Source organism: Cervus canadensis, chromosome 30, assembly GCF_019320065.1.
Source record: "Cervus canadensis isolate Bull #8, Minnesota chromosome 30, ASM1932006v1, whole genome shotgun sequence".
NCBI classification, from domain to species: Eukaryota; Metazoa; Chordata; class Mammalia; order Artiodactyla; family Cervidae; genus Cervus; species Cervus canadensis.
This window is the reverse complement of record NC_057415.1, coordinates 3468584-3493995: the sequence shown is the minus strand read 5'-3', so window position 1 is coordinate 3493995 and position 25412 is coordinate 3468584. Positions and strand designations below refer to the sequence as shown.

General features: G+C 53.4%; 2 protein-coding genes across 5 annotated transcripts in view; both read right to left on the bottom strand.

Annotated features, from left to right (window-relative positions):
* LOC122432094 (liprin-alpha-1-like) overlaps window positions 1-10959 on the bottom strand; it is a 31101-nt gene extending 20142 nt beyond the window's left edge. Inside the window, exon 1 of one of the 4 annotated variants that reach the window (XM_043453881.1) lies at window positions 10783-10959. In XM_043453881.1, coding sequence (XP_043309816.1) covers window positions 10783-10872 — 90 coding nt within the window. In that variant the 5' untranslated portion in view covers window positions 10873-10959. Of the gene's footprint in view, window positions 1-522; window positions 2330-10782 lie in introns of those variants that run through there. The other 3 variants (XM_043453879.1, XM_043453878.1, XM_043453882.1) reach the window with 3 other exon arrangements.
* The window catches only part of LOC122431618, a 636199-nt gene that overhangs the window by 480236 nt on the left and 130551 nt on the right, over window positions 1-25412 (bottom strand). The window lies entirely within an intron of this gene.

Here is a 25412-nt window from a genome sequence, read left to right as displayed (position 1 = left end):
GGACGAACAGAAAACAAACAGCCACATGGTACCTACACACCGAAATATCAAAATTATAAATAGAGCAAATACTCCATTGAAAGATAAAAAGGGTCAAACTGGTTAAAATTAAGACCATACACTATTCACAGAGGTACGTGTTAAGATGGAAGACCACAGACAGGTGAAAGTAAAAGATACCCAGGCAAACAAGGACAGAAAACTGATGTGGCAATATCACTGTCCAATAGTGTCTAACGTAAGAAGCATTACTAGCAATAAAAAGGAGCATCTCATACTGATACAAGTTCAGTCTAGCAAGAAGATGAGGATTCTAAATTTGATTGTCCCTAATAACATAACCTCTCCACCATGACCCATCCGTCCTGGGTGGCCCCACACAGCACGGCGTAGTTTCATTGAGTTAGACAAGACTGTGGTCCGTGTGATCAGATCGGCTAGTTTTCTCTGATTATGGCTTCAGTGTGTCTGCCCTTTGATGCCCTCTGGCAACACCTACCGTATTACTTGGGTTTCGCTTACCTTGGACATGGGGTATCTCTTTATGGCTGCTCCAGCAAAGCGCAGCCGCTGCTCCTTACCTTGGATGAGGGGTATCTCCTCGTGACAGAATGTGGTCCACTGGAGAAGGAAATGGCAAACCACTTCAGTATTCTTGCCGTGAGAACCCCATGAACAGTATGAAAAGTCACGGTCACATGGGGCGCTGGCATAAGCATGCCTTCGACACATCCTGGACATGGTACCCTGACTGTCTCCAGTGAGCCTGGATGCAGAATGTTCTGTCTGAACGAGCTGGGGCCGCAGGACTGGCTGGGGCAGATATACCCCTCAGCTCTTGGCGTAGGGTCTGGCTCCCAAGGCCTGGCTTGTTGAAGGAATAAAAGACATGTATTCATTCACAGGCCTACTTTGATGATGAGTGGGTAGATTACTCAGATCCAGCCTCTCATGGAAAACAATGTTAAAAAAAAAAGTATCACTCACTAAAGTTGCCGAAGACCTGAGAAGACCCAGAGGAGCAACTGCCCAAGATGGGGAGTCTAAGAGAAGACCCCTCCCTCCGGATGGAGCTGGACTCCCAGGAGATGACACTTTCAGGTGACCCAGAAAGGGCCTCCCTCCTCCAGACCCGGGAATTACAAGGAAGGTGGTACTGATGCCAAGCAGGAGAAGGAGCGGGTGAGGACCCCAGTGGGTCCAGGCACGTCAGCCTGTGACCTTGGCTCAATGTGTTCCTATCCATAACGCCCTCAGATGAGTGGAGAATGCAAGTGCCAAGTCTTTCTGGATAAGGGCAACTTCTTCCTAGGCTTGGGAACTGCCCCATGGGTTATGGAATGGTGGTGGCCAGTGGGGAAAGCGCCAGGCCCACCAGGATGAAAGACAGCTAGAGGAGAACCAGCAGAAGTGACCACTTCAGCTTGGGATTCTGAGAGGATTAGATGGATAATAAAACTAACAAAGCTCTCCTCGTTTACAGAAATAAACCTCAAGATAGAAAGGTCCTGCAAAGGACAGGAAACCATTAAAAAAAATGACACAGCCAACTTGGAAAAGAACCAAAGAGAAAGTGCAGAAATAAAAAAGTGTCATAATGAGAAGCAAAAATAGAAGACACTTTTGAAGACCTTGACCTCTTCAGGAAAGGGAGACACGTGGGCACAGAGAAGGAGCATGCTGATAACATATGCAGCCCCCTGCCCACTCCCTGCTCTCCAGGAAGAAAACCCAACCCTGATCTGTAGCTGGATCATGTGCCAATTTCCATGGTGTAAATACTCCCACTGTGGCCTGATTCATGTACTAAAGGGTTTACACCTGGCTGGCAGAGTTCCCGAGGAGCCAGAAGAGCTGACTCTGGCACACAACCGGCCTAGAGACATGGGAGGACGTCAGAACCGCAACCTGAAGGACACAGATTTCAGCCTGTCTACCCGGGACTGGGGTGGAGCTGTCCTTGAGGAACTTTAAAGATAAGAGTCTTAAAACATGTCCAGAATTCACGTTATAACAAGTACACTTCCACAAAACCAAGAGAGGCCCAAAGGAAGCCAGGTGGGGTGTATAAAAGCCTTAGCACTTAAGACTCCAGAGACATAAAAACTTTACAGCCAAAGAAATGAATGTGTAATGGTGGAATTATGAATATAGATATGAATAACTTTGGGACTAGACAACGGCCCCTGACACCTCACTGTAGGAGAGGCTCATGGTATAGGCACTGAGCCTGGGGGTAGCAGTGAGATGGGGGCTGAAGACCACATTTTGTTGTTGTTCAGTCACTAAGTCACGTCCGACTCTTTGAGACTCCATCAACTGCAACACACCAGGCTTCCCTGTCCTTCACCATCTCCCAGAGCTTATTCAAATTCATGTCCATGGAGTCAGTGATGCCATCCAACCATCTCATCCTCTGATGCCCCCTTTTCCTCCTGCCCTCAATCTTTCCCAGCATCAGGGTCTTTTCCAATGAGTCAGCTCTTCACATCAGTTGGTCAAAGTATTGGAGCTTCAGCTTCAAACATCAGTCCTTCCAGTGAATATTCAGGGTTGATTTCCTTTAGGATTGACTGGTTTGATGTCCTTGCAGTCCAAGAGACTCTCAAGAGTCTTCTCCAACACCACAGTTCAAAAGTATCAATTCTTTGGTGCTCAGCCCTCTCTACAGTCCAGTTTTCACGGTTCAGGGCAGAGTCTCTCGTGAGGACCCAGCACCCAAGTTAAAGTGCTGGCTCTGCCCCTGTGGGGCCCAGGGCCCTTGATCTCCTTGCCCCGCCTCTCAGAGCCTCAGTTCCTTCCCTCAGTAAAGGGATCTGACCCCTGTACCACAATCCGGGTCAGGATGCCCACACAGGGTGGGGTGGGGATGGGGGTCTGCGTCCGGGACGACAAGTCCCTGAGAACATCTGGTGCTGCACTGTCCTTACATATGGAGCTGCTGAAATTAGACTTCAGGTGCCTCAAAGTTGAGAACCCCCACGCCAATGTCCAGGCTATGAGGAGGGACCACCTCCCCCCAACTCCATGCTCATCACCACACTGAGCCAAGTCTGGGAACGCACTCGGACACCAGCTCATGCCCACAAGTCCTCAACTGGAAACGGCAAGAAACATGCCCTTCTCCCCACCCCATGCCCACGGCAGCCCTGCCCACCCCCCATCAGGGAGGACATGCCATCACCTCCATTCTACAGGTGGAAAAACTGAGGTCCCGAGTGGGGAAGCCACTTGCCTGAGGCTGCGCAGCCCCCAGGAAGTGGCCGGGCTGGGTCTGGACACACACAAGTGGCCTCAGAGGGTCTGGGAGGGGTCTGAGCCTGCCTGGGAGCTCAGATACCATCACCGCGTAACCGGGGGTCCTGGAGTCTGCTGTTGAGGTGGCTCCCATCTTCCAACAGGCAGCTCCTCGCTTGCTTTTCTAAAACCAACATCCACAAAGCCGGGAAAGAGATGACGCCGTGGCTCACGCCAGCTCCGGGGAGGAATGAGGAGAAACTGCAGCCCGCCAGGCTTGGGGTACAGTGGCGAGCCCCGAACGGCCACATGAAAGCAAACTGACCTTGTACGGTTCACGTGTCTGCAGCCTTAACAATTCTGCCAAAACCGAGTCAAGTTCAACATCAGGGCAGTGTGGGCCTCTGTCACCTCTGGTACACAGCTGGGATTTTCCTGTGTGGCCTTCTCGGCAATGACCAATGGACATAAATAATGCCCTGGCTTTGAGGCTGGACTTGAAAAATGCTGATGGGTTTCAGGTACAAGGAAACATGTTGGCCCACAAGCTGCTCTTGTCCGTTTCCTGGGAACCCTGGCCATCAGAGGGACAGGGCAGTGGGGGATGGGCGGAAGAGGCGCTCCTGCAGAAGGAAGGCCTGGGCCGCCTGCCTCCAGGACCTTTCTCCCACCATTTCCATCCTCTCTGCTGTCCCAGGGGTCTCTGACATGACACCCCTCCTGGACCCTGATGTGTGAAACTGACTTAGGGGGCCGTCTTCTGGATCAAGGTGTCAGATCCTAATTCGACAATGAGGGCCCCTCTTGTGGGTGGCTGGGGAAGCAATTTTTAGGCTGAGTTCCTCTGGGCCCACGGTGCCTGACAGAGGGTGGGAGGCAAGTGGGTCACCTCTGGTCACAGCCAGTCGGCCAGGCTCAGCCTCCATCCGTTCTGTATGCGAAGTTATGAGCACGATTCTTCCAGACCCACCACTGCCCGCTCTGCTGGGTGCCTGGCCCGGGGCACCCAGTGTGTGTGCGGGTCTCTGTCTGGGCTACCTCTGGGGCACCAGACAGGGGATCGGGGACTTGTGTGGACACTGCAGGGGCGGGGGGGCTTCCTTGGGGAAGCTTCTGACGGCTCCTGGGAAACAGGCCTGCACGCTCCTTGCACCTCCAAGCATGGACCAGGGTCAGCAGTTTATACACCCTGGGAGCAGGTGAGAAGCCCAGTGTGGGGCACTTCTAGACCTGCTAACTCAGAACCTGCATCTTGATGACCTCAGGGGCTTCCGTGCACAACCCGGAACCCTCTACCAAAGCAGCCAGGCCAAGGCTTGGTACCCGCCAGACCACCTGCCCTGCTCAGCCCTCCAACCACGAGCCATGCCTCCCCCACCCAAGGCTGTACTCGAGGGGTCCCGCATGAACTCCCCCCACTCCTGGGATAACTGCTCTTGTGTAAAGTCTCAGCTTTCTTGTGGGATGAATGGTGCCCTCCAAAAGAGACACCCACACCCCAACTACCCATATCTGGGAGGAGGGCTTTATACGGAGATGGGGTCTTTGCAGATGAAATCAAGTTAGATAAGGTTACAGAGGATTAGGTGGGCCTTATGCAGAATGATGGGTGTCTTTATGCGAGGCGGAGAGACACACAGAGAGGAGGTTGTATGAGGGGGAAGCAGACGCTGGGGGGATGTGGCCACAAAGCCAGGAATGCCTGGAGACCCCGAAGCTGGAAGAGCCGGGAGTGACGTTGCCCCAGAGCCCGGGTCGGGGTCCGGGTCCTGTTGACCCTCGACTTTAGACTTCTGGCCCCCAGAACTGGGAGAGAATCGATTCGTATTGTTTTAAGCCTCCCCCCGACCCCAGTTTGTTGATGTCGGTATCAGAAGCCCCAGCTGGGGCAACCAATGTTCCGTGTCCCTTAAATCCACCATTGATCACGACCTCAGCCAGGCCGGTCTTCCCCTGGTCGTCACGGGATGTCTTCTCAACAATAAACCTCCTGACTCGGGAGAAAGGCTCGTGCTGCACACAGGGGCCTCACCTGTGTGGGGCTCGAAGCCCATGTTGCCCCGGAGTGGCTCAGCCTCACACACTTGCTGGCCAAAGGGGAGCAAAGTTGGTCACACACCTCTGCGCCCCTGTGACCTCCACACCCTGCCTGGTCACAACTGCAGACGACCAGGCCAGCAGACATCTCAGGAGGACGGACTTCACCTGCCCCCATTCCTCTTGCTTCACTGTCCTTTTGCATCCCCCCATCCCTGCTCCTGGGCTTCCCTTGGGCTTCTCTTGCCATTTAGCCGGTAAAGAATCTGCCTGCAATGCGGGAGACCTGGGTCCGATCCTTGGGTTGGCGAGATCCCCTGGTGAAGGGAAAGGCAACCCACTCCAGTATTCTGGCCTGGAGAATTCCATCGACTCTATAAGTATATAGTCCATGGAGTCTCAAAGAGTTGGACATGACCGAGCAACTTTCATTTCATTCATCCCTGCTCCTGGTCAAGCCTGTCCAGCTGGCCCTCATGTTGGGGTCCGGGGGACACTGGTGACATCTGAGGACATTTCTGGTTGTGTTTAGGAATGCTGCAAGGTATCAAATGCCAGCAACGCCAAGGCTGAGAAATCCCACTTTAAGACTCTTCATAATTGGGGGTCATTGTTTGAGTATCCAATGGAATCCATGGATTTCTTTCTCCCTGGGGAAGACGCATAAGCCCCAAATTCGTTTCAAAATGGGCAAGGTGGTGGGGCTGGGCTCTCTCCTAGGCTATCTTGTTCTCCAAACCCTCTCACTTCTTGTAATCAGAGCACCCCAGGAATGAGTCATCCTGGGCATCTGTCCACTAATGGTGCTGGCTGGACCCGCGCACACCCCGCACGCTGCCTGTGCCTGGCAGCCCCTGAATAGAGCAGGGGAAGGCAACAGGCTTCCTGGGGCCTGACTCATCTCAGGGGAAAGCTTGGGGCTGCAGCGGCCATGGAAAAGTCGGTTATGATCTGAAGACACCACAGGAAGATGGCCCATGCTCAGGGCCAGCTTTTTGAAATCTTGAACCATTTAGGTTATGCCACGGTAACAGTTTCATATAAAAAAGGCCCAATCAGGGACTTCCCTGGTGACCCAGCAGTTAACACTCTGCCTTCATATGCAGGGAGTGTGGGTTCAGTCCCTGGTTGGGGAACTAAGATCCCTGCAAGCCTCGAGGTGTGGCCCCCCAATTTCTTTTTTTAAAAACGTCCAATCAACTGCTGAAAAACTTTTAAGGCTATAGAACCAAATTATCACTGAAATTTGGGGTCACTGTGATGTTGTGATTTGTACTGATAATAAGAAATATATTTTTGGTCTTTGTCCCCCACTCCTGGCACAGAGCTCCTCACTCTGGGAATTTCCTAAGTGGGGAGAGCAGTCAAGGTGTCTCTTGGTAGGTGAATGAGGTGACTGTTCCGAGAGTGCCTCCTTTCGAAATGGGGGCATTGCTTGCCAGGGTAATGAAGCACATGGTTAGAGGATTGGAACTTCCAGCCCCTCCCCCACACCACCTCCCCCCACCACGTCTGGGAAAGCCAGAAGGGCTTCTGGTTGAAGCAATCACCAACAGCCAGTGATTTAATCAACAGTGCTTGTGTGATGACTCCTCCATAAAAACCCCCAAACAGGGTCTGGACAGCTTCTGGGTTGATGAACACATGCAGATTTGGGGAAAGCGGGGCTTGGAGAGCTTGAAGTTCCGTGCCTCCCCTCCACACAGCCTGTCTTGTGCATCCCCTTCCATCTGCTGTTCCTGACTTTATTACCTTTAACATTAAAGCTGTGACCTAGTAGGCAACATGTTTCTCTGAGTTCCCTGACCACTTGACAAATGAATAGAACCCAAAGACGTTAGAACCTCTGAATGGGTAGCCGGTGGGTCTAGGTGCAGGTGACAATCTGGGCTTGCAAATGATGGCTGGAGTGGTGGGAGGGTCTCGTAGGGCTGGGCCTTTAACCTGTGGGGTCTGGCACTACCCCCAGATAGGCAGTGTCCACACTGAGTTAAGTTGCAGGACCCCCAGCTGCTGTCAGAGAAGTGCTGGGTCGTGCCGGGGAAACAATGCATGCATGTTGGAACCGGGAGAAGCCTCGTCACTTATTAGTACGACTCGATCTTTTCTGGTGGCCATAACCAATGTCTTTATGCTTCATGTTTATTTCAAAGTCAGAAGTTTTAAAAAAGATATGTGTGGCGAAGGATTTGATTGGACTTGGAAAGGCTCTTCTTTCTCCTTTGTGAGCATGGCCATTCCATTATTTTATGAGCAATAATGATAGATGACTGAATATTCACATCACCAGTGAGAATTTCCCGAGTACCAGACGCTAAGTGAAGCACTTTAGGATAAGCCAGGGATGTACTGACTTGTTTCCCAGGTGGCTCAGCAGAAAAGAACCCGCCAGGCAATGTAGGACCTGGAGGGGACCCGGGATCAAGCCCTGGGTCGGGAAGATCCCCTGGCGGAGGAAATGGCAACCCATTTCAGTATTCTTGCCTGAAGAATTCCACGGATAGAGGATCTTCGGGGCTACAGTCCACAGGGCTGCAAAGAGTCGGACACGAATGAGTACCTGAGCACGCACAGAGCCATGGAAGCACTGCTGGCGTCTCCATTTGACAAACGCTGAAGCCTCACTGCTGTTGTAGCTCAGTCATCCGAGTGTGTCTGATGCTTTGCGACCCCGTGGACTATATACTCCATGGAATTCTCTAGGCCAGAATATTGGAGTAGGCAGTGTTTCCCTTCTGGAAGGGATTTTGCTGACTCCCCACATATTGTAAGACTAAACTTGAGAATTCTTTTTTTTTATTTCATTTCAAATAGCCTTTGGGTATCTGAAAGGACCGTGTAGGTACTTTCAAGAGGTCTTCTGCAAAACAAAGCCCTTTCGGCAAATGTGGTCATGATATCCAGGTAGGCTTTGCTGTTGTCAGTGTCACATCTCAGCCAGAAGGCAGATTCTGAGCTATTCCTCTGGCAGAAACAAATTCACAAAATAAACCAAGAAAGACAGCGGGAAAAACAAACCACACCAACAACTGGAAACGCGTTCCTCCTGAGACAAAGCTAGAGAAAATCCCAATATCCTTGTGGCCCAAAAACCCTCTTGGAAATGAATGTTCAGTAAGGAAGGGATGAAACATCTCAAGTTGGAAGGAGAGGCAATGCCCATGGCCAGTCTTGTCTAGAGACAGCCTGAGCGCTCAGATGAAGACACACGCCAATGTAAACCCTTTGCACACAGCAGTGATGGTCATCACCATAGTTAGTGTTTAGTCTGATGACAACCTTCCCCGGGCACCACATAAGGGAGCAGACCTGGTTCTCTTCCTCTGCCCCCACACCATTCACTCACGAAGTCAGATCAGGTGCTATCGTGCCCTGCCTGCCTGGCTGGCTCGTCCATGAGCTGTGACCACCTCCAGGGCAGGATTCCACCTTCTCTTCTCTGTGCGCCGTGAACCTACACACAGTGGGCCTTCAGAACCTCAGGACACTCACCCCACCCCCACTATAGCCAGAACCCTCCCCAGGCATTAAAACAGCTGTGGAGTCACTTTGGCCCAAGCCCTGGTTACGGATCCCTGGAGCCTACTACAGCCTCTACAGCGTGAATAATCAGGTCCTTTATACACAGATTCCCAGCTGTCAGATCTGAGCTTTGGATTCATTGTCAGCTCTGTCCCTCCTGTGGCAGCCAGGTGGGCCGCGAAGCAGACCACGGAGCTCATGAGCTGAATTTCAAGGGAGGCATTGAATGGACAGCGATCGATGCAACCTGTTGCAAACTGAGGGAGGTTCCCTGCATGTCTCAGAAAAGGCCTCTGGTGTGCAAGTGTGGAGCAGGGCCCCCACAGTGCAAAGGAAACAGAGGTACTCAGGGGCAAAGGCTCTTGGCCTCTCCTGTAGCAGCTCCAGTTGGTACCTCGTGAACAGTGGACAGCCAATGTGGTCACCTGAGCGTGACACTTATTCCCTCACAAAGCAAGAGAAAGGGGGCAGGGTGTGGGAGTACCCAGAGGGTGTGGTGGGGAGGATGAAGGGACGTGTTCTTCCTCTCTTCAGTGCAAACTGCTTCTGTGAGTCTCAGAGCTGCCAGAGGGCAGTTACCAAATCGGGTCCCCACAGCATCCAGGGTGGGCTGGGAGCCTTAGCCCTTGTCACATGAACAAGCCACACCACATGGCTTCCCTGAGTTCTCACAGCAGAATCTGGGGGTTTTGTCTAGGTACACACTTCCTTGCTGTAGCTGTGTTACCCACTCCTTTGAGCCCCACTTTTCTTTTCTAGAAAAAGGGCATCAATTGCGACCTTAGCAGGTTGCTACCTTAATCCTGTGAAGACTAATTAGGGAAATCCTACAAAGAATAGCTGGCCTTCAGAGATATCAATGAATAGCTGGCCTTAAGAGATACTGGGCTTCTCTGATAGCTCAGCTGGTAAAGAATTCTCCTGCCATGCAGGAGACCCGGTGTGATTCCTGGGTCGGAATCCTGATTGGCTGCAGAAGGGACAGGCGACCCACTCCAGTATTCATGGGCATCTCTGGTGGCTTCATGGTGGCTCAGCTGGTAAAGAATCTGATTGCAGTGCGGGGGACCTGGGTTCATTCCCTGGACTGGGAAGATCCCCTGAAGAAGGGAAAGGCTACCCACTCCAGTATTCTGGCCTGGAGAATTCCATGGATTGTATAGCCCATGAGGTCGCAAGAGTCGGACACGAATGACGGACTTCCACTTCACTTTCAAGAGATATGACCTTGGAGAAGGAAATGGCACCACACTCCAGTAGTCTTGCTGGGAAATCCCATGGACAGGAGCCTGGCGGGCTACGGTCCATGGGGTCGCAAAGGGTCAGACACGACTGAGGGAGGAGCAGGCGCTTGCCAGAGGCCCCGGCGCTTTTGATGGCAGAGCCAGGACTGTGGCTGAGGACTGCCAGCTCCCAGGCCTCTCTCACCAGATAGGAGCGTGGAAAACTAGAATCTAAAATAGCCTGAGGGCTTTCCTGGCAGCTCAGTGGTAAAGAATCGCCCCCCTGCCAAAGCAGGGGACGCGAGTTCCACCCCTGGTCTGGGAAGACCCCAGATGGCAGACCAGCTGAGTCCATGCATCACAGCCTCTGGGTCGGTGCTCTGGAGCCTGGGAGCCACAGTACTGAGGTCTGTGGGCACCAGAACCCGTGCTCTGCAACAAGAGGAGCCACCGCAGTGAGAAGCCTACGCCCCCCCAACTGGAGAGCAGCCCCTGCTCGCCGCAGCTAGAGAAAAGCCCACAAAGCATGAAGACCCTGCACAACCACAAATAAATAAACTCATTGAAAAAACGCAAAAAAAAAAGAAAAAAGAGATATGACCTGAATTCAGATTAAACTGGAGTCTCCAAGTGTCATCTGGCATTTCTTCCCTGAATCAGCCAAAACCCACACAGTTGCATTTCCAGGGTCAACACTTAGCCAGCGGGGCAGAAAACCCAGCGTGGTTCAAACAAGCTGCCAGACAAGCAGCAGAGGACTCACGGGCAGAGGCTTCCCTCCGGTTTCAGGTGGAGCTCCGGGACCACAGCAGGAACCAGCGCTGCCAACCCCTGGGCTCAGCAGCGCCCTCATTCTCAGGCCGGCGGCTCTGCCCTGACCTGCGCAGGAAGGCCACCAACTGCCCCAGGCTGACCTCACGCCCCTCCCACTGCTGTAGCCTGACCTCACCCAGCCCCATCCCTTCCGGCAGAACCAGAGCTCGTCTTCCAGAGCGGCGGGCGCAGCGGGCGCGGCGGGCGCGGCGGTGGCTGGGCAGTGTCGAGCAGGGCCAGATCGACCCTGGGTGTCGGTGAGTGACCTCGGCCTCCGCCGGGTGGAGGGACGGGCTTGTTCCTCAGCTGCGGTCCCTGGGCGCCCCCAGGTCCCGAAATGGAAAGAAAGCGGCGGTTTCGTCGCATTTCCGCTGGCGGTTTCGCGCGCGGGGGGGGACGGGGGCGAGGCTTCCCCGGGCTGGGGGCGGAGGTCAGAGAAGGGGCTGGGCGGGCCGGGGGCTGAGGGAAGGGCCCGGGCTTGAGGAAGCGGGCCGGGATTGAGGGACGGGGGCCCAGGGCGCTGGGGAAGGGACCGGGGTGCTAAGGGGAAGGGGCCGGGCCTGAGGGAAGGGGACCGAGGGACTGAGGGAAGTGGAGGAACAGGGGGCTGAGCGAAGGGGCCGGGGGCTGAGAGAAGAGTAGGGGAACGAGGAGCTGAGGGGAAGGGAAGGAGCCGGGGGCTGAGAGAAGGGGAGGAGCCGGGGGCTGAGAGAAGGGGACTGGGGGGCCGACGTGGATGGGCCGGGAACTGGGGACGGGACCAGGCCTGAAGGAAGTCCTGGGGAGGGGAATGAGGTTGGAGAAAGGGGGGCGGGCTGGGGGAACGGAAAGGGGCAGAGCCTGAGGGGTCAGGGTGCGCGGTCCTTAGGTGGCTGGGGCGGAGGGTCCGGGGTCTGAGGGGAGGATGCCCGGGCTCCTGGGAGGAAGGGGCCAGAGAGTTGAGGAGGGCGTCTAGGATAGGAGAGGGGCCCTCCAGGAGGGGTGGAGGAGCTGGGGTTCGGGAGGAAGGGGTGGGGGAGAGGCCGGGCCCTAAGTGTTCGGGGAAGGGGGCCAAGGGCCCAGAGGGTCCCGGGAAGAGCGGGGAGCCCCGGGGAGGGGGTCCAGAACCTGGAGGGTTAGAGGGAGGGGGCGGAGCGCCTAGAGGGTCTAGGGAAAGAGAGGAGCCCTCCCGGAAGGAGAGGGTCACGACTTGGGAGGTCAAGGGGCGGAGGGCCGAGGGGGAGGAGCCGGGGTCTCACGAAGGCCGGGCGGGAGGCTCCCTCCCAGCTCTGGGGCCCACACCGGCGGGGAGATGTTGCAGCCAGGTCAGTGGAAAGGCAGCGACCGACGCGGCTGCAGAGTGGAGCGGCTCTGGTTGGGAACAGCCCCTCAGGGTGCGGGATGGGAGTCACCTGGAAGGGAATCACTCTCATTGGAGCTTGGTGCCCCTAGAGAGGGTCTGTGTCAAGGGGGACACGGCTTCCTCCCCCTGGAATCTGTTCGAGTCTGGCCCGGAGGAGCGAGTGTGAGGAACGCACTTCCCACTGGGCAGAGCTCTGAGGTGTCACGGGCCAGCGCGCCCCGCTGGGCTCTTCTGCGACCTGGCCCCCGAGCTCGGTAGGGGCTTAACCTGCCGGGGCCGACCACGTGATTCGCCCCGCCGCCCCGCTGGCCGGCGCTGGGCAGAGCCTGACAGCGGGTGAGTCGGGGAGCTGGTGCCTGAGGCTGGCCCGCGCCTCTCCGGGTGGAAAGTGTTCCCAGACCCGAGATGGCAAGGGTGTGCGGGGTTGTCTTTGATGCTCTGCTCCATACCCCCCTCAGTAACTGGCAGTGTGTCCCCCATGACCTTTTCCTTGAAGCATTGTGAGAAACAGACTGTCAAAAAGTTCACTTGCATGGAGTCCTTGGTGATTCTGATCTTTGGTCCGTGCAGTGCAGCAGGGGCTGGGCAAGCGCCTGGCTGAGAGAGAACGTTGGGAGCCCTGGGGTCTGCCCTGTGTTGCAGTGGGCTGCGTCCTGGGGCCCTTGTCCATCAGAGGTCCTGTCTTTGACTGTGCAGGAGGCAGGGGTGGGAGGGGAGTCCTCTGGGTCACGGTGGTGTGGAGAGTGGGCCGTGTGAGACCTGTTTCCTCTGCTACACTGGAGAGGGTGGGCACGTGGACGGCTAACTCGGTGTTGGTGGTTTCATCACCTCAGAAACCTTATCGTGTTCCTTATCGTAGAAATGGGCCTGTAGAATGTATGGTCTTGTGTGTCCGGCTTCTTCACTTAGCGTGGACGATTTGTAAAGCGTTGTCCGTGTTGTAGTGGATGTCAGTACTTCACTCCTTTTGTCGTCAGATGTTAGTAACATTCCATGGATTGGATAGACCACCTGCTGCGTGTCTATCACTTCACAAGGATATTGGGTTCTTTTCACTTTGGGCTGTTGGGAGTGATGCTCTGTGAACAAGTTTTCTCTATACCTAGGAATGGAGTTGCTGGGATCTGTGGCACCTCTGTGTGTTAACCTTTTGAAGAACTGCCCGATTCTTTGATTTTCCATTTCCACCACCAGCCTAAGAGCCTTCTGATTTCTGCACACCCTCACCAAACTTGTTTTCTGTTTTTTGGACTATAGCCACCCTGGAACATGTGGAGTGGTGGAAGACACCGATTGGCCAGGTCCCGGTCATGTGACCATACGCTCTAGAGCACGTGTGAGCTGCTCCTGGTGGATCAGCGGTGGAGATAGCAGCAGCACACCGCACTGGAGCCCGGACCAGAGAGAAGGTTCTTGCCAGGTAGGCTCCATTCCTGCTGTGGGGGGTTCGGAGTTATCACTTGTGATTCTGCATCCCCCGGGCCCTCCGTGCAGGCCCCGCTGTGAGATCTGGAAAGGTGGTGGCTTCCCTCGTTGACACAGAACTAGTGTTTTGTTGTCCTGGTCCTCGTCCTTGTCCAGTCCCATTTGACCCCCAGGCTGTACCGTTGAGCCTCACCCACGGGATCGGGAGAGCCCAGTTCTAAAGGAGTTTCATGCAAGGAGAGGCTCCCTGGACCCGAGTGCGGCCCGCCCCATTCGTGGAAGCGGAAGTGGAGCGGGGCCCCTGGGAGCTGCGGGCGCGGTGGTGGCTGGGCAGTGTGGAGCCTGGCCAGACCAACCCTGGGCGTCTGCGAGCGGTTTTGTGGCATTTGCGCTGGCGGTTTCGCGCGGCTTCCCCGGGCTGGGGGCGGAGGTCAGAGAAGGGGATGGGCGGGCCGGGGGCTGAGGCAAGGGCCCGGGCTTGAGGAAGCAGGCCAGGCCGGGATTGAGGGACGGGGGCCCGGGGCTCTGGGGAAGGGACTGGGGTGGGGGCAGTGGGGGGGAGCTGAGGGGAAGGGGCCGGGCCTGAGGGAAGTGGAGGAGCCGGCGCTGGGCAGAGCCTGAGGCAGCTGAGTCGGGGAGCTGGTGCCGGAGGCTGGCCCGCGCCTCTCGGGGTGGAAAGTGTTCCCAGACCCGAGATGGCAAGGGTGTGCGGGGTTGTCTTTGATGCTCTGCTCCATACCCCCGTCAGTAACTGGCAGTGTGTCCCCCATGACCTTTTCCTTGAAGCATTGTGAGAAACAGACTGTAAAAAAAAAGTTCACTTGCATGGAGTCCTTGGTGATTCTGATCTTTGGTCCATGCAGTGCAGCAGGGGCTGGGCAAGCGCCTGGCTGAGAGAGAACGTTGGGAGCCCTGGGGTCTGCCCTGTGTTGCAGTGGGCTGCGTCCTGGGGCCCTTGTCCATCAGAGGTCTTGTCTTTGACTGTGCAGGAGGCAGGGGTGGGAGGGGAGTCCTCTGGGTAACGGTAGTGTGGAGAGTGGGCCGTGTGAGACCTGTTTCCTCTGCTACACTGGAGAGGGTGGGCACGTGGACGGTCCGCTAACTCGGTGTTGGTGGTTTCATCACCTCAGAAACCTTATCATATTCCCTCACCCCCCAACACTAGGCAACACTATCTACTTTGTCTCGCTGTAGACTTACCAGATCTGGCCACTGATAGAAATGGGCCTGTGTAATGTATGGTCTTCTGTGTCCGGCTTCTTCACTTAGCGTGGACGATTTGCAAAGCCTTGTCCCTGTTGTAGTGGATGTCAGTACTTCACTCCGTTTATCGTCAGATATTAGTAACATTCCTTTGAATGGATAGACCACCTGCTGCGTGTCTATCACTTCACAAGGACATTGGGTTCTTTTCACTTTGGGCTGTTGGGAGTGATGCTCTGTGAACAAGTTTTTTATATTCCTAGGAATGGAGTTGCTGGGATCTGTGGTACCTCTGTGTGTTAACCCTTTGAAGAACTGCCAGATTCTTTGATTTTCCATTTCCACCACCAGCATAAGAGCCTTCTGATTTCTGCACACCCTCACCAAACTTGTTTTCTGTTTTCTGAAAGGTAGCTACCCTAAAACTTGTGCAGTGGTATCTCAAAAGTCGGCTTTGATTTGCATTCCCTTGATGGTTAGTGATACTGTCTGTTCACAAGCTTATCATCCATTTATATGTCTTTGGAAAAATGTCTGTTCAGATCCTTTCCCCTTTTCAAAATGTGGTTAACTGTCCCTTTTATTATTGACTTGTAAGAATTCTTTATATATTCTGGGTAGATGATTTGAAAATATTTTCTCATTCTGTAAATAGTGTTGATTTTGATGGGTATCTTTTGAAGCCAAAAGTTTAAAATTTTGTCCAGTTTGTTTTTTTCTGTTTTCACTTGTGCTTTTAGTGACGGCAAAGCATCTAAGGTCTGTTGTCGAATTCAAGGTGATGAAAATCTGTGCTTATGTTTTTTTTTTCTAAGAATATAATAGTTTTACTTCAGACACTTAGGTTTTTTGATCCATTTTTTTCCAGTTAATTTTTGTGTGTGGTGTGAGGTAGGGTTCTAGAGGCATTATCTTTGGATTTAAAAAAAAACAAAACCAAAACAGGCCTTTAATTTTTCAAAGAGTTGTTTTCATGATGTTTTTAATTAAAAATATTGAGAGGGAATAGATTATTATAGATTTGAGCCTATCACTAGCTACCCTTGCAAGATTTTCATAGATGCTGGATGATAACTGCAGTACCCAGAATGTACTAAGCAACCTACACAAGTTAAGATTTCTAAAGGCAGAGTTGAGGAAGGCCAGCAGAGCATCTTCTGTCTGGTTGCTAATGCATGCCAGGCCACACGTCAGCACATACGGTGTATGCCTGTGACGAGTCTGGTCCTGGGGAACAAGGGGATTCTAGGCATCTGTCATGTCTAGCAGTGAGGTGTCTAGTCAGGGCTATCCTGTCGTCTTAGGGAAGAGGTGCTGAGCTGGTGGCTCGGAGAATTGGAGTGTTGGTCTTTTGAAGTAACCGTACCTGTTCATTAGAGACGCAGCTTGCTTCTCTTTTGCTCCCCGAGTCACCATTCTTCACATTCCGATAGCAGTCACTACTCTGAGTTCTAGCTCAGTCATGTCACCATCCCTTTGGGGAGTGCTTCTCATACGTACATCTATATGAAAGTGTGAGAATGGTAGTCAGTCAGTCATGTCCGAATCTGTGACCCCATGGACTGTAGCCCGCGAGGCTCCTCTATCCATGGAATTTTGCATGCAAAAATACTGGAGTGGGTTGCCATTCATTTTTCTGGGGACTCTTCCCCATCCAGGGATAGAACCTGGGTCTCCTGCATTGCAGGCAGCTTCTTTACTGTCTGAGCCACCAGGGAAGCCATATATATATATATATATATATATATACATATATATATGTATATATATATATATACACACACACACATACATACACACATATACACATACACCCAGAGTAAAAGAATTGTATCGCAGAATAAATTAGGATGAACCAGAAATGGAAAGCTCTCAGCATTTTAGCAAACAAATATGTACACTAGCCATTGAAGCAATGATTTCTGTTTGCATTAAGAAGAAACTTCATACAGTTGTAAATCTTATGAAACTTCTTTATTTCCTGTAATTTCTCACTGTGGCTGAAAGTTAGTTGAAGTCTTTGGTTAGGGAAATGCAAATTTCTTTACAAAAGCTTGTTATGTTGGGGAGGATTTCAGAGGTATTCTAAAAGGATCTCAACCCACAAAGATTTGCCCAGGGTGCCTGTCAGCACATATCCTTCTGAGCTTTTTAGTCTTAATCGTTTTACAGACAGAAACTCTCCCCAGTGCCTGGGAATTCCTCATTGGATTGCTGAGTTTTCAGCAGAGTTTTGTGAGTGTCTCACATCTGCACCTGGAGAAGAAAGGTTTGTGCACCGTGAGCGTGCTCATATGCTCCACTGGGCAGGCAGGGAAACGCCTTTGACAAGGAACGTAACGGGTGTTTCTCACTGGGTTTGCAGAGATAGGGACGATAACTTTCTGGGAGGAAATTTTCCTGTTTGAAAGATAAAGTCAATTTTGGTGTTGCCTGTGGTCTAGAAAGCAGAGGGGATTCCACAGGACTCTGGAGTGGAGGACTCGGGGCACCTCCCCCCGGGCAACCACCTGGCCCCTTCTTCCTGTTCCATGGGGGAGTGGGGAGCCTGTGGCCATGACGCGGGGGAAAACCGGCCAGTGCTCAGCAGCCCACGAGTGAGGCTGGCTTCTGGAGGGACGGGTGGAGAGTGGACCCTGGGACTTCTGTGCCGCCAGCAAGGAGAAGACACAGGCCAGGACGCGGCTTTCACCTTATCCTTGGGTGGGGAGTGCATCTCGCTGGAGACCCTGTCCTGCATGACCGACCGTCCCCTCACTGGCTGAGGAGACCACTAGGCCACCGGAGTCCTGTGGGTGGGCAGCCCCTTCTCAGGCCAGTGTGGTACCACGGGCAGTCTTGACTTGGGGAGGCAGAGGCTTAGGGCAGAGCATTTGGCTTTCAGGCAACTGTGTCTCCATGTGTGAATAGGCACGCTGGTTATGCCTGCCGGTGCTGAGCCGGTCTGTCGGTTCCCGAAGATTGTGTCCAAAGCAGTTTGTGTCTGGGCGCTTCCTGCCTTGCTTCACCTAATCAGAAGGGAGCAAGGGTCCCGATGGGACAGTGTCCAGGGGACTGCGTTGATCCTGCCCACCTGGTGGCACATGCTTCCCTACCCAGCTGACGTGGCAGGAGTCCAATCTGGGAATCAGAGCTGTTCCCCTCGATCCATCCCCGCCACCACCTTGGACTTGTGACCTAGCAGAGCTGGGGGCGCAGGTCGACCTGCCTGGGGGAGTCTCAGGCCTGCGAAGGGCTCCCGTCCTCTTTGGATCCACACAGAGCACAGAGCATATGGCCCCACCAAGTGAGACTGGCAGTGTCCTCAGCTCAGACACCAGGATGGGGGCTTCTGGTTGCGTGCATACAAGCCTCAGTTTCTTCCTGGCCTGTGTGCAGTTTTATGAGTACTTCTGGGGAGAGTGAAACCTTTCTTCTGGTCACTTTCTTTTGAAGTTCTGAAAGGCTAGATTTTGCCTTTGCAGTTATGCAAAGAGCAGCGTGGTCCGGCTGCAAGGCTGTGTCATTGTTGTCTGAGCCGATAAATTCCAGAGTTTCAGGGCTCTGCTGAGGAGGCAGGGCGGCACAGAAGTTGGCATTCTCTGTGTTCTGCGTTTCCCCAAGTAGATGGCAAAGCAGCCCTTGAATGATTTATTGACTTGTCAGAGTCTAAGTTAAGAAAATCATTGTAGGGTTTCCAGTAATTATTTTTGAGTCAAAATGGTGCTTTAAAAAAAAAATTGTGATAAAATGCAGCAGACTTTACCATTGGCGACAGCGCATTCCCAGTGTTGGACAACACTGTTGTCAGGAGACTTAGTCGGGGAGGTTCCCATTGAGTGAAGTAGCACTCGGGACTTTTTTTATTTTGCAGAAAATGTTCTCATTTGAGTTGTAGCTAGGAGTATTTCTTCTGTGTTTGTGCCCTGTGACTGCTCTCATGTTAGGTTTCTTTTGATCCTTCCGGTGTCACTCAGGCACAGGGATTAAGAGTGACCTTTTTTCTTTTAATGGTTGTGGCATGTAGGAATGTAGTGCCCTGACCAGGGATTGAACCTGGGCCCCCAGCATTGGGAGCGAGGAGTCTTAGCTGCTGGACCCCCAGGGATGTCCCATGAGTGGACCTCTTGAGCACATAGCTCTCTGCCCTCCCTGTGTTGTCCAGGGTTTTGGGGTCCCGGGCAGGGCATCTGTGTGTGTCTCTGGGCAGGGCTCTCCTGGCGTCTGTGACCCTCAGCGCTGCTCTTCCAGATGTGGAAAGCCTCGGCCGGCCACACTGTGTCCATCACCCCGGACGACAGGGGAGCCGACAACTGGGAGGACCGACCATGATTTTGTGGTAGGAGCCGCCAGTCTGCCCACCTTTCCTGTCTCCTGAAGTGGATCCTCCCAGGTTTTTGAGTGGGTGGGTGGGTGGGGGGCTGTTTTACAATCCAGGGTGTGGGGTGTACTCGTTTTTTTTTCTTTTCCTTTTCAGAATGATGTAAGTGAAAAAGAGCAGAGATGGGGGGCCAAGGCCATGCCAGGATCTGGGCACCAGGAACACATCAAGTAAGAGACTTTCTCGATCTTTGTGTGAAAGTGACATTCTGAAATGTGAAGGGGTGAGGTGGGGCACGCTCCCCGCTGGGTAGCGTGAGTGCCCTGCTTCTGTGGGCTGGCCCTGCTTCTGTGTTGTCTGGTCCCTTATTTACACAGTAGATAAAAATGAGGTCTGACATGTACATGCGTAAGTGTTTGTGTACGTGCATGTGTAAAGATGTGCTCAGTGACTTTAAATCCTCATTGCCCGTGACTCCTGTACTTCTTACTCTCCAGTCTGCTTTTCAACCTTGTAGTTTTCATGCAGGAACACAGTCACTTAAGCTGTTCTCTCTGTGGAAGGGAGATTTCTAAAGCATGGGCTGTCTTTGAAGACCTGAGATCAAAAACACCCCCTCCTTAATGTGTATTATACTGTTATAATGTTGTTATTCTGTTGTTGTCAGTTGAATCCCGTGAGCTGACTCCTGAACTTCATGTTCTCATGAAGGTCGAGATAGGAGACTGTACAAAGCTCGGATTGTCGCTGGCTTGACCCATCTTAACTCGCCACCTCCGGGGCAGCTTGTTTTCTTGTTGGGAGGTATAGATAGTCTTCTTCCCCAGCTCATCAGGGGCTTGGGAGGTGGCCAGTCCAGGTTGGTATTCTAAGCCGTACATCTGGGATTGTCATCCGGATGTGGAGTGAGGTGGCCCTTGGCTGCCCTGGGTGAGAGCTGCCTGGCCTGCCCGGTTCTGGCTGCATCTTGTGATCTGTCCCGCTCTTCCTAGCGCTTAAAGTGAAAATGGCTTTTACATCTTAAGTTCTGAAAGCCTCTCATTTCACCTTTCAATGGAAAGCTGGGGTGCTTCCTGTTGAGAGAAACTGTCTGAATATTCCACATCTCTTGGTTCCTGGCCTAGGGTCGTCCGGGTGCAAGCCTGTTGGCTTTGTCTGCCATTTGCCTCTGGTGATGTTTACGGTGCTGGCTCTCCCAGTTCATGTGTCTGGTGAACCCCAGGAGCTGCCCTCCACGTGGTGGAATTCTGTCCTCGTCGTAGCCCCAAGTGCTGTAGGGGCTTGGAGATGCCTCATTGTGTGTGTTCAGACTTGCTTTTTTCCCCATTAACCTGCATCTGACTCTGAAAACTGCTGGAGTACGGGGCAGCTGGAGGTGCAGTAAAGTGAACACAAGGGAGGCCGGGCTGGGGAGCCACCGGGGAACGACACCTCACAGATTGCAGAGATGATGTCCTTGTCTGTCCTCCCAGAAAGCACAGACGCATGTCTTGGCTGTCTGTGTGACCGATTTGTTCGTCTTCCATCTCTTCCCTCCCAAGTATCCACAAGTTTCTCCCTCAGGGAGAAAAAGCTGGAAATGGGACCCAAAGCCTCGCGCAGCTACAGAGGGAAATTTGGCGTGGAGCAGGACAGGATGGACAAGGTAAGTTCCGACCCATGTGGTGTCAGTCCTGGCGTGCTTGACCTCGCCAGGGTCAGCAGGGTCATCTCTCAGCCCTCCCCTTCCATTGAAAAGTTGGGAATCCACTTGTTGAGGACGAGATTTGCCAGACGGAAGTCTCTCTCAATTGACCTTAGCCGAGAAGGGCTGTGGTTTCTGGAAGCTCTTCAGATTCTGAGTTGCTGGGGAGGGAGGTGTTTTGGGAAGGCTGCAGCTGGAGATCAGGTCCTACCAGAGGCCAGCTCTGTGACCAGGACAGAGGCCCACAGGCAGCCAGACTGCTGGCATCGGCGTCACGTGTAGTTCAGGCTGCAGCCTTAGTGGTTCCCATCTGCAGCCCAGAGCCGAGTTTCAGCGCCTGGTTTCACGTCGAGGCTGGAAAGTCAGCCACCTAGCTTGCTGCTGTCCTTCGCACACTTGGTGACCTTCAGAGAGGACCCTGTCCTCTGGCGTCAAACCGTGGCCCACCAGGCTGAGGACAGGCAGGTCTAAGTAGGTGGGACTGAAGCTGTTAACAGTGCAGCATCCTTTGCTGGTACTCAGAGAGTGGGCTGGATCAGCTGGGGGCTGTGTCCGCCCTGCAGAGGGGACAATAGACTGGAGCAGGTGTGCTGCATCTGCAGTGAAGCGGGTGCGCGTTTCCCAGGCTGGGTAACTTGAGATGTCTGCCTTTACTCTGTGCTGAGGTATCAGCTGGGGTCAGATTCCTCTGTAATTCCACCCCATCTGCCTTGTGTCTGGATCGGCCTCAGCCCAGAATGACAGGGCTTGTCACACTGGTGAGCCACCACCTGCTTGAGAGAGGGGCGCCTCTCATGACCAGAGCGTCATCCCTGCTTCCTGCAGTGCTCTGCGTGGTGCTGACTATCTCATAAACAGAGTCTCGTCAGTGTGAGACCAAGGCCAATCTGGGGGACAAAGCTGTTTTGATCAGAAAGTTGGGTGAATCGCTAAGCTTTCACCTGGCCATATTTTTGGAACAGTTCTCTCTGACTTCTTGGTGATGAAGAGTCACGCTGGCGGTTCCTTTGGGCATGCTGCTGCCTCCATGTTACCTTGCTGATGTTTTCTGGGTGAGACCCCTGAAGCTGCAGATGGGTGGTCTCTGCCACAGGTTTTTGGAGGCCGCAGTGCTCCAGATCGGCTATTGGCTGTGGGCATCGAATCCAGCCTGGGAGCGAGAGAAAGTAACAGCTCCAGACTGGAAAATAAATCCTGCTTTGCTCCCTGGCTGTGGAAGAACGCACGCCCTCAGCTGCCTGCAGAGTTGTCAGAGGTGGTGGTGACCCTGTGGGGGTTGGACCCTAAACGCTGCCGCTGAAGTTCCGGATAAACAAGCAGGAGAGGAGTTGGTAGTGCGCTGGCAGGCACCTCACTGTGTTGAAGGAGGGGGCCAAGGTGGGGGTGATTCCCTGGGGAGGAGCTAGGCTGGACGAGCCGCCTCCTCGCCCGGCATTGGGTCATGCGTCAGTCATCTGTCCTGCATCCTCAGTGTCCACAAAGAGGTCCGTGACCACTCTCCATTCTGCCGAGGGCGCCTGCTGCCTTACTGTGAGGGTTATGCCTGAGCGACTGGAGCACCACGGGGCCGCTCAGCGTTCAGGATGTAAATATTTTTAGCTTCCCGGCCACCACAGGGTCTCTGGTGGCTCCTGAACTACCTGTATTGTCTTGACACGAAGTTAGATATAGATTTTCTGTAAATGAACAATGTTCAAAAACACCTGTATGTTCTTTGTATGTTATTTACAAAGAGCCTCAGTGCTGGATGTGGGCCATGGGCCATGGCTTGCTGACCACACAGCGGGAGCTCGGGGTGGACTGCTCGGTGTGCATGTGGCCTTGAGAGGTCACCAGACCCGCTTCCCTGACTGGGGGCTGGCGGGGCGGTGGCAGGCCCCACTGCACACCTGGGCGGGCTGGGTATGTGGCAGGTGTTGACACTGAACGTGCGGTGTGCCTGAAGCATGCCATCTGTATTGCAGTTTGTGCCCTGATTTCTGGGCCACGTGCTTTGACAGTGTCCCACCTGAAAAGGGTGTTCACTGCCAGCAGTCTTCTTGGAAGTGGGCTTAGGAGTTGCTGGCAGGCTGCTGGCTCTGTGGTTCTGGTTGGGGCTGGCTTTCTGGTCCTTCACACCCAGGCACCTCAGAAGGCCCCCTGTGGCTGGGGTTCTTGGGAGACTTCTGGGGAGCTTGGTGTGGAGAGGGTTCAAACACCTGACTGGGGGGCCCTGGTGTTGTGATGCCCCATGGAGTTACCTCCCTCTGGGCCGGCTTCCACGTTGAGTGATTTTGTTTGCATCACCCATGCCTCAGGCTGCCTCAGGGTCGGGGGCCGGGTCTAGTGTGGCCATGCTGGTGTCTGATGCTTCACTTTTGCCCCTGTTACAGTCAGCTGTCGGCCATGAGTATCAGTCAAAGCTCTCCAAGTGCTGCTTGCAGGTTGACTCCATCTGGGGGTTTGGAGGCAAGTTTGGTGTCCAGTTGGCCAGAGTGGACCAGGTGAGTGAAGCGTTGTGAGCAGACAAGAATCGGGGTAGTGGTTTCCCCTTGGGGGTCAGGAAGGGGGCTCCTGGGTGCTGGCCGCATGCAAGTGCTTCATTACCAAAAATGTATCATGTGTGCCTGTCTCTGGCACGTGTGTGAAGCTCCCATGAGATGGTTTTAAGACATCAGGAGAGGACCGTGCTGGAACCCACCCCTGCTTCAAACTACCTCGGCTTTCTCACTGACCATGTAATCCCCCCATGGAATTATCCGTGACATGGCTTCTGTGTACACGTGGTATCCTGTGTTGAGCTTGCCGCCAAACCCTACACAAGGGTGAGAGACCAACAGCAGGGCGGTTAGGACAGATGTCAGGCAGCTTCTGAGGTCTTCTCCTGCAGAGGTCTGTAGAAGAGCCTTGGTCAGAGACCTGCTTCTCAGGTACAACACCAGTCTCAGAAACCCAAACTCACTCTTTATCAAGCAGAGGGTTGGCATACGTTTTAAGTAGGGTATCCAGTAAACGAAGAGGTCTGGGCTAGTGGGATCTTAGAGTGGAGAAAACTGTGCCAGAACCTTGAGTCCATGAAAGAGAACAAGTTGACATGGATGAACTCACCACTCAGAGCCACCATAAGAAGTATATTAGTTAGCTTGCGCTGTGAAACAAACAACCTCAGCACCTAGTGGCTTAAAATAATGTGTATTTATTATCTCAGGTTTTTTCAGTGGGGTCAGAAATTCAGAAATGGCTTAGCTGTGCAATTTTGGCTTGGGAGTCCCTTGTGAGGTTATCGTCAAGATGTCATGTAGGGCTGCAGGTATCTGAAGGTTGTTCTGGGACTGGAAGATCAGCCTGCAAGATAGCACACTCACAAGGCTGTTGGCGGAGCCTCAGCTCCTCACCACATGGACCTCTCCTCAGGCTGCTTGAGTGTCCTGACAGCATGGCAGCTGGCTTCACCCAGGGCAGGAAGTGCGAGAGAGAGTGAGGAAGAGTCTGAAATGCCTCTGATGGCCCACTTTTCAGTAGTTACATGCTGTCATTTCTGCCTTATTCTATTCACTGGAAGCGAGTCCCTAAGCTCGGTCCATACTTAAGGAGCAGGAGATTGGGTTCCCTTCTGAGCAGAGGAATACCCCAAAACTTGAGGACATAACTTAAAACCACCACAGCAAAACTCCAGGGACAGCAGTATTCTGGGAACTTCTTTGACTTAGACCTTATGACCAACTACGGGATGGTACCAACTGTTGCTAGCCCTCTCCCCGCTCCCCAGTCAGAAAGTGGCCTCAGCTGGCTGTGTCTACAGGACCTAAGACTTCCGGGTGTCTGCCACCGTGTCCTCACTCTGGAGATCACACTCATTCTCTTCTAAGCATCTCACACCTGGAACCCGGCATCCTGGGCAACCCAGTGACCACACCCCATCCTCTCCCACAAGTGAACTCCAGCACCAGTTTTTAAATATTTATTTGGGCACGCTGAGTCTTAGCTGCATCGTGCTGGATCTTTTAGTCACAGCACGTGGGATCTTTAGTCGTGGCACGTGGGATCTAATTCCCCGAGGAGGGATCAAACCCAGGCCCTCTGCATTGGGAGCATGGGGTCTTAGCCACTGGAGCATCAGGGAAATCCCAGTAGCATCATTTCTTGAAGCAATAAGACAAAATGAGGCTTCGATTTTATAAAGTCTCAGCCAATTCTGATCAAGAGTGCCTGGTCACATTTGCTGAGTTTTTGGCAACTCGGCAGCATGTCAAAAAATTGGGCCCAATCACACGTACAGGCTCATTCTATGATTTCCAGGACACAACAGTAAACATCAGTTCATGTTCAACAGGCCAAAAGAGAACAGCCTTTCTGTGGTTATCTACTGTTGCACAGTGAACCGCCCAGAACTTAGTGGCTGCAAACAGCCACCCATTATCTCTTATCAGGCTGTGGGTCGGGGGCTGACTGGGGCTAGATGTGTGGTCGATCTCCAGTGGGGACAGTCCTGCATCCACAGTCAGCTGGTGGGTCAGCTGAGCTTGGCTGCTCAAGGGTAGCCATGGTTCATGATGGACAAGCTGGCTGCTGGCAAGGATGATGATGGGAGTCCTGCCCTCCAGCAGGCTGGCCTGGGATTGTTCACAGGGAAGTGGCCAGAGAGCA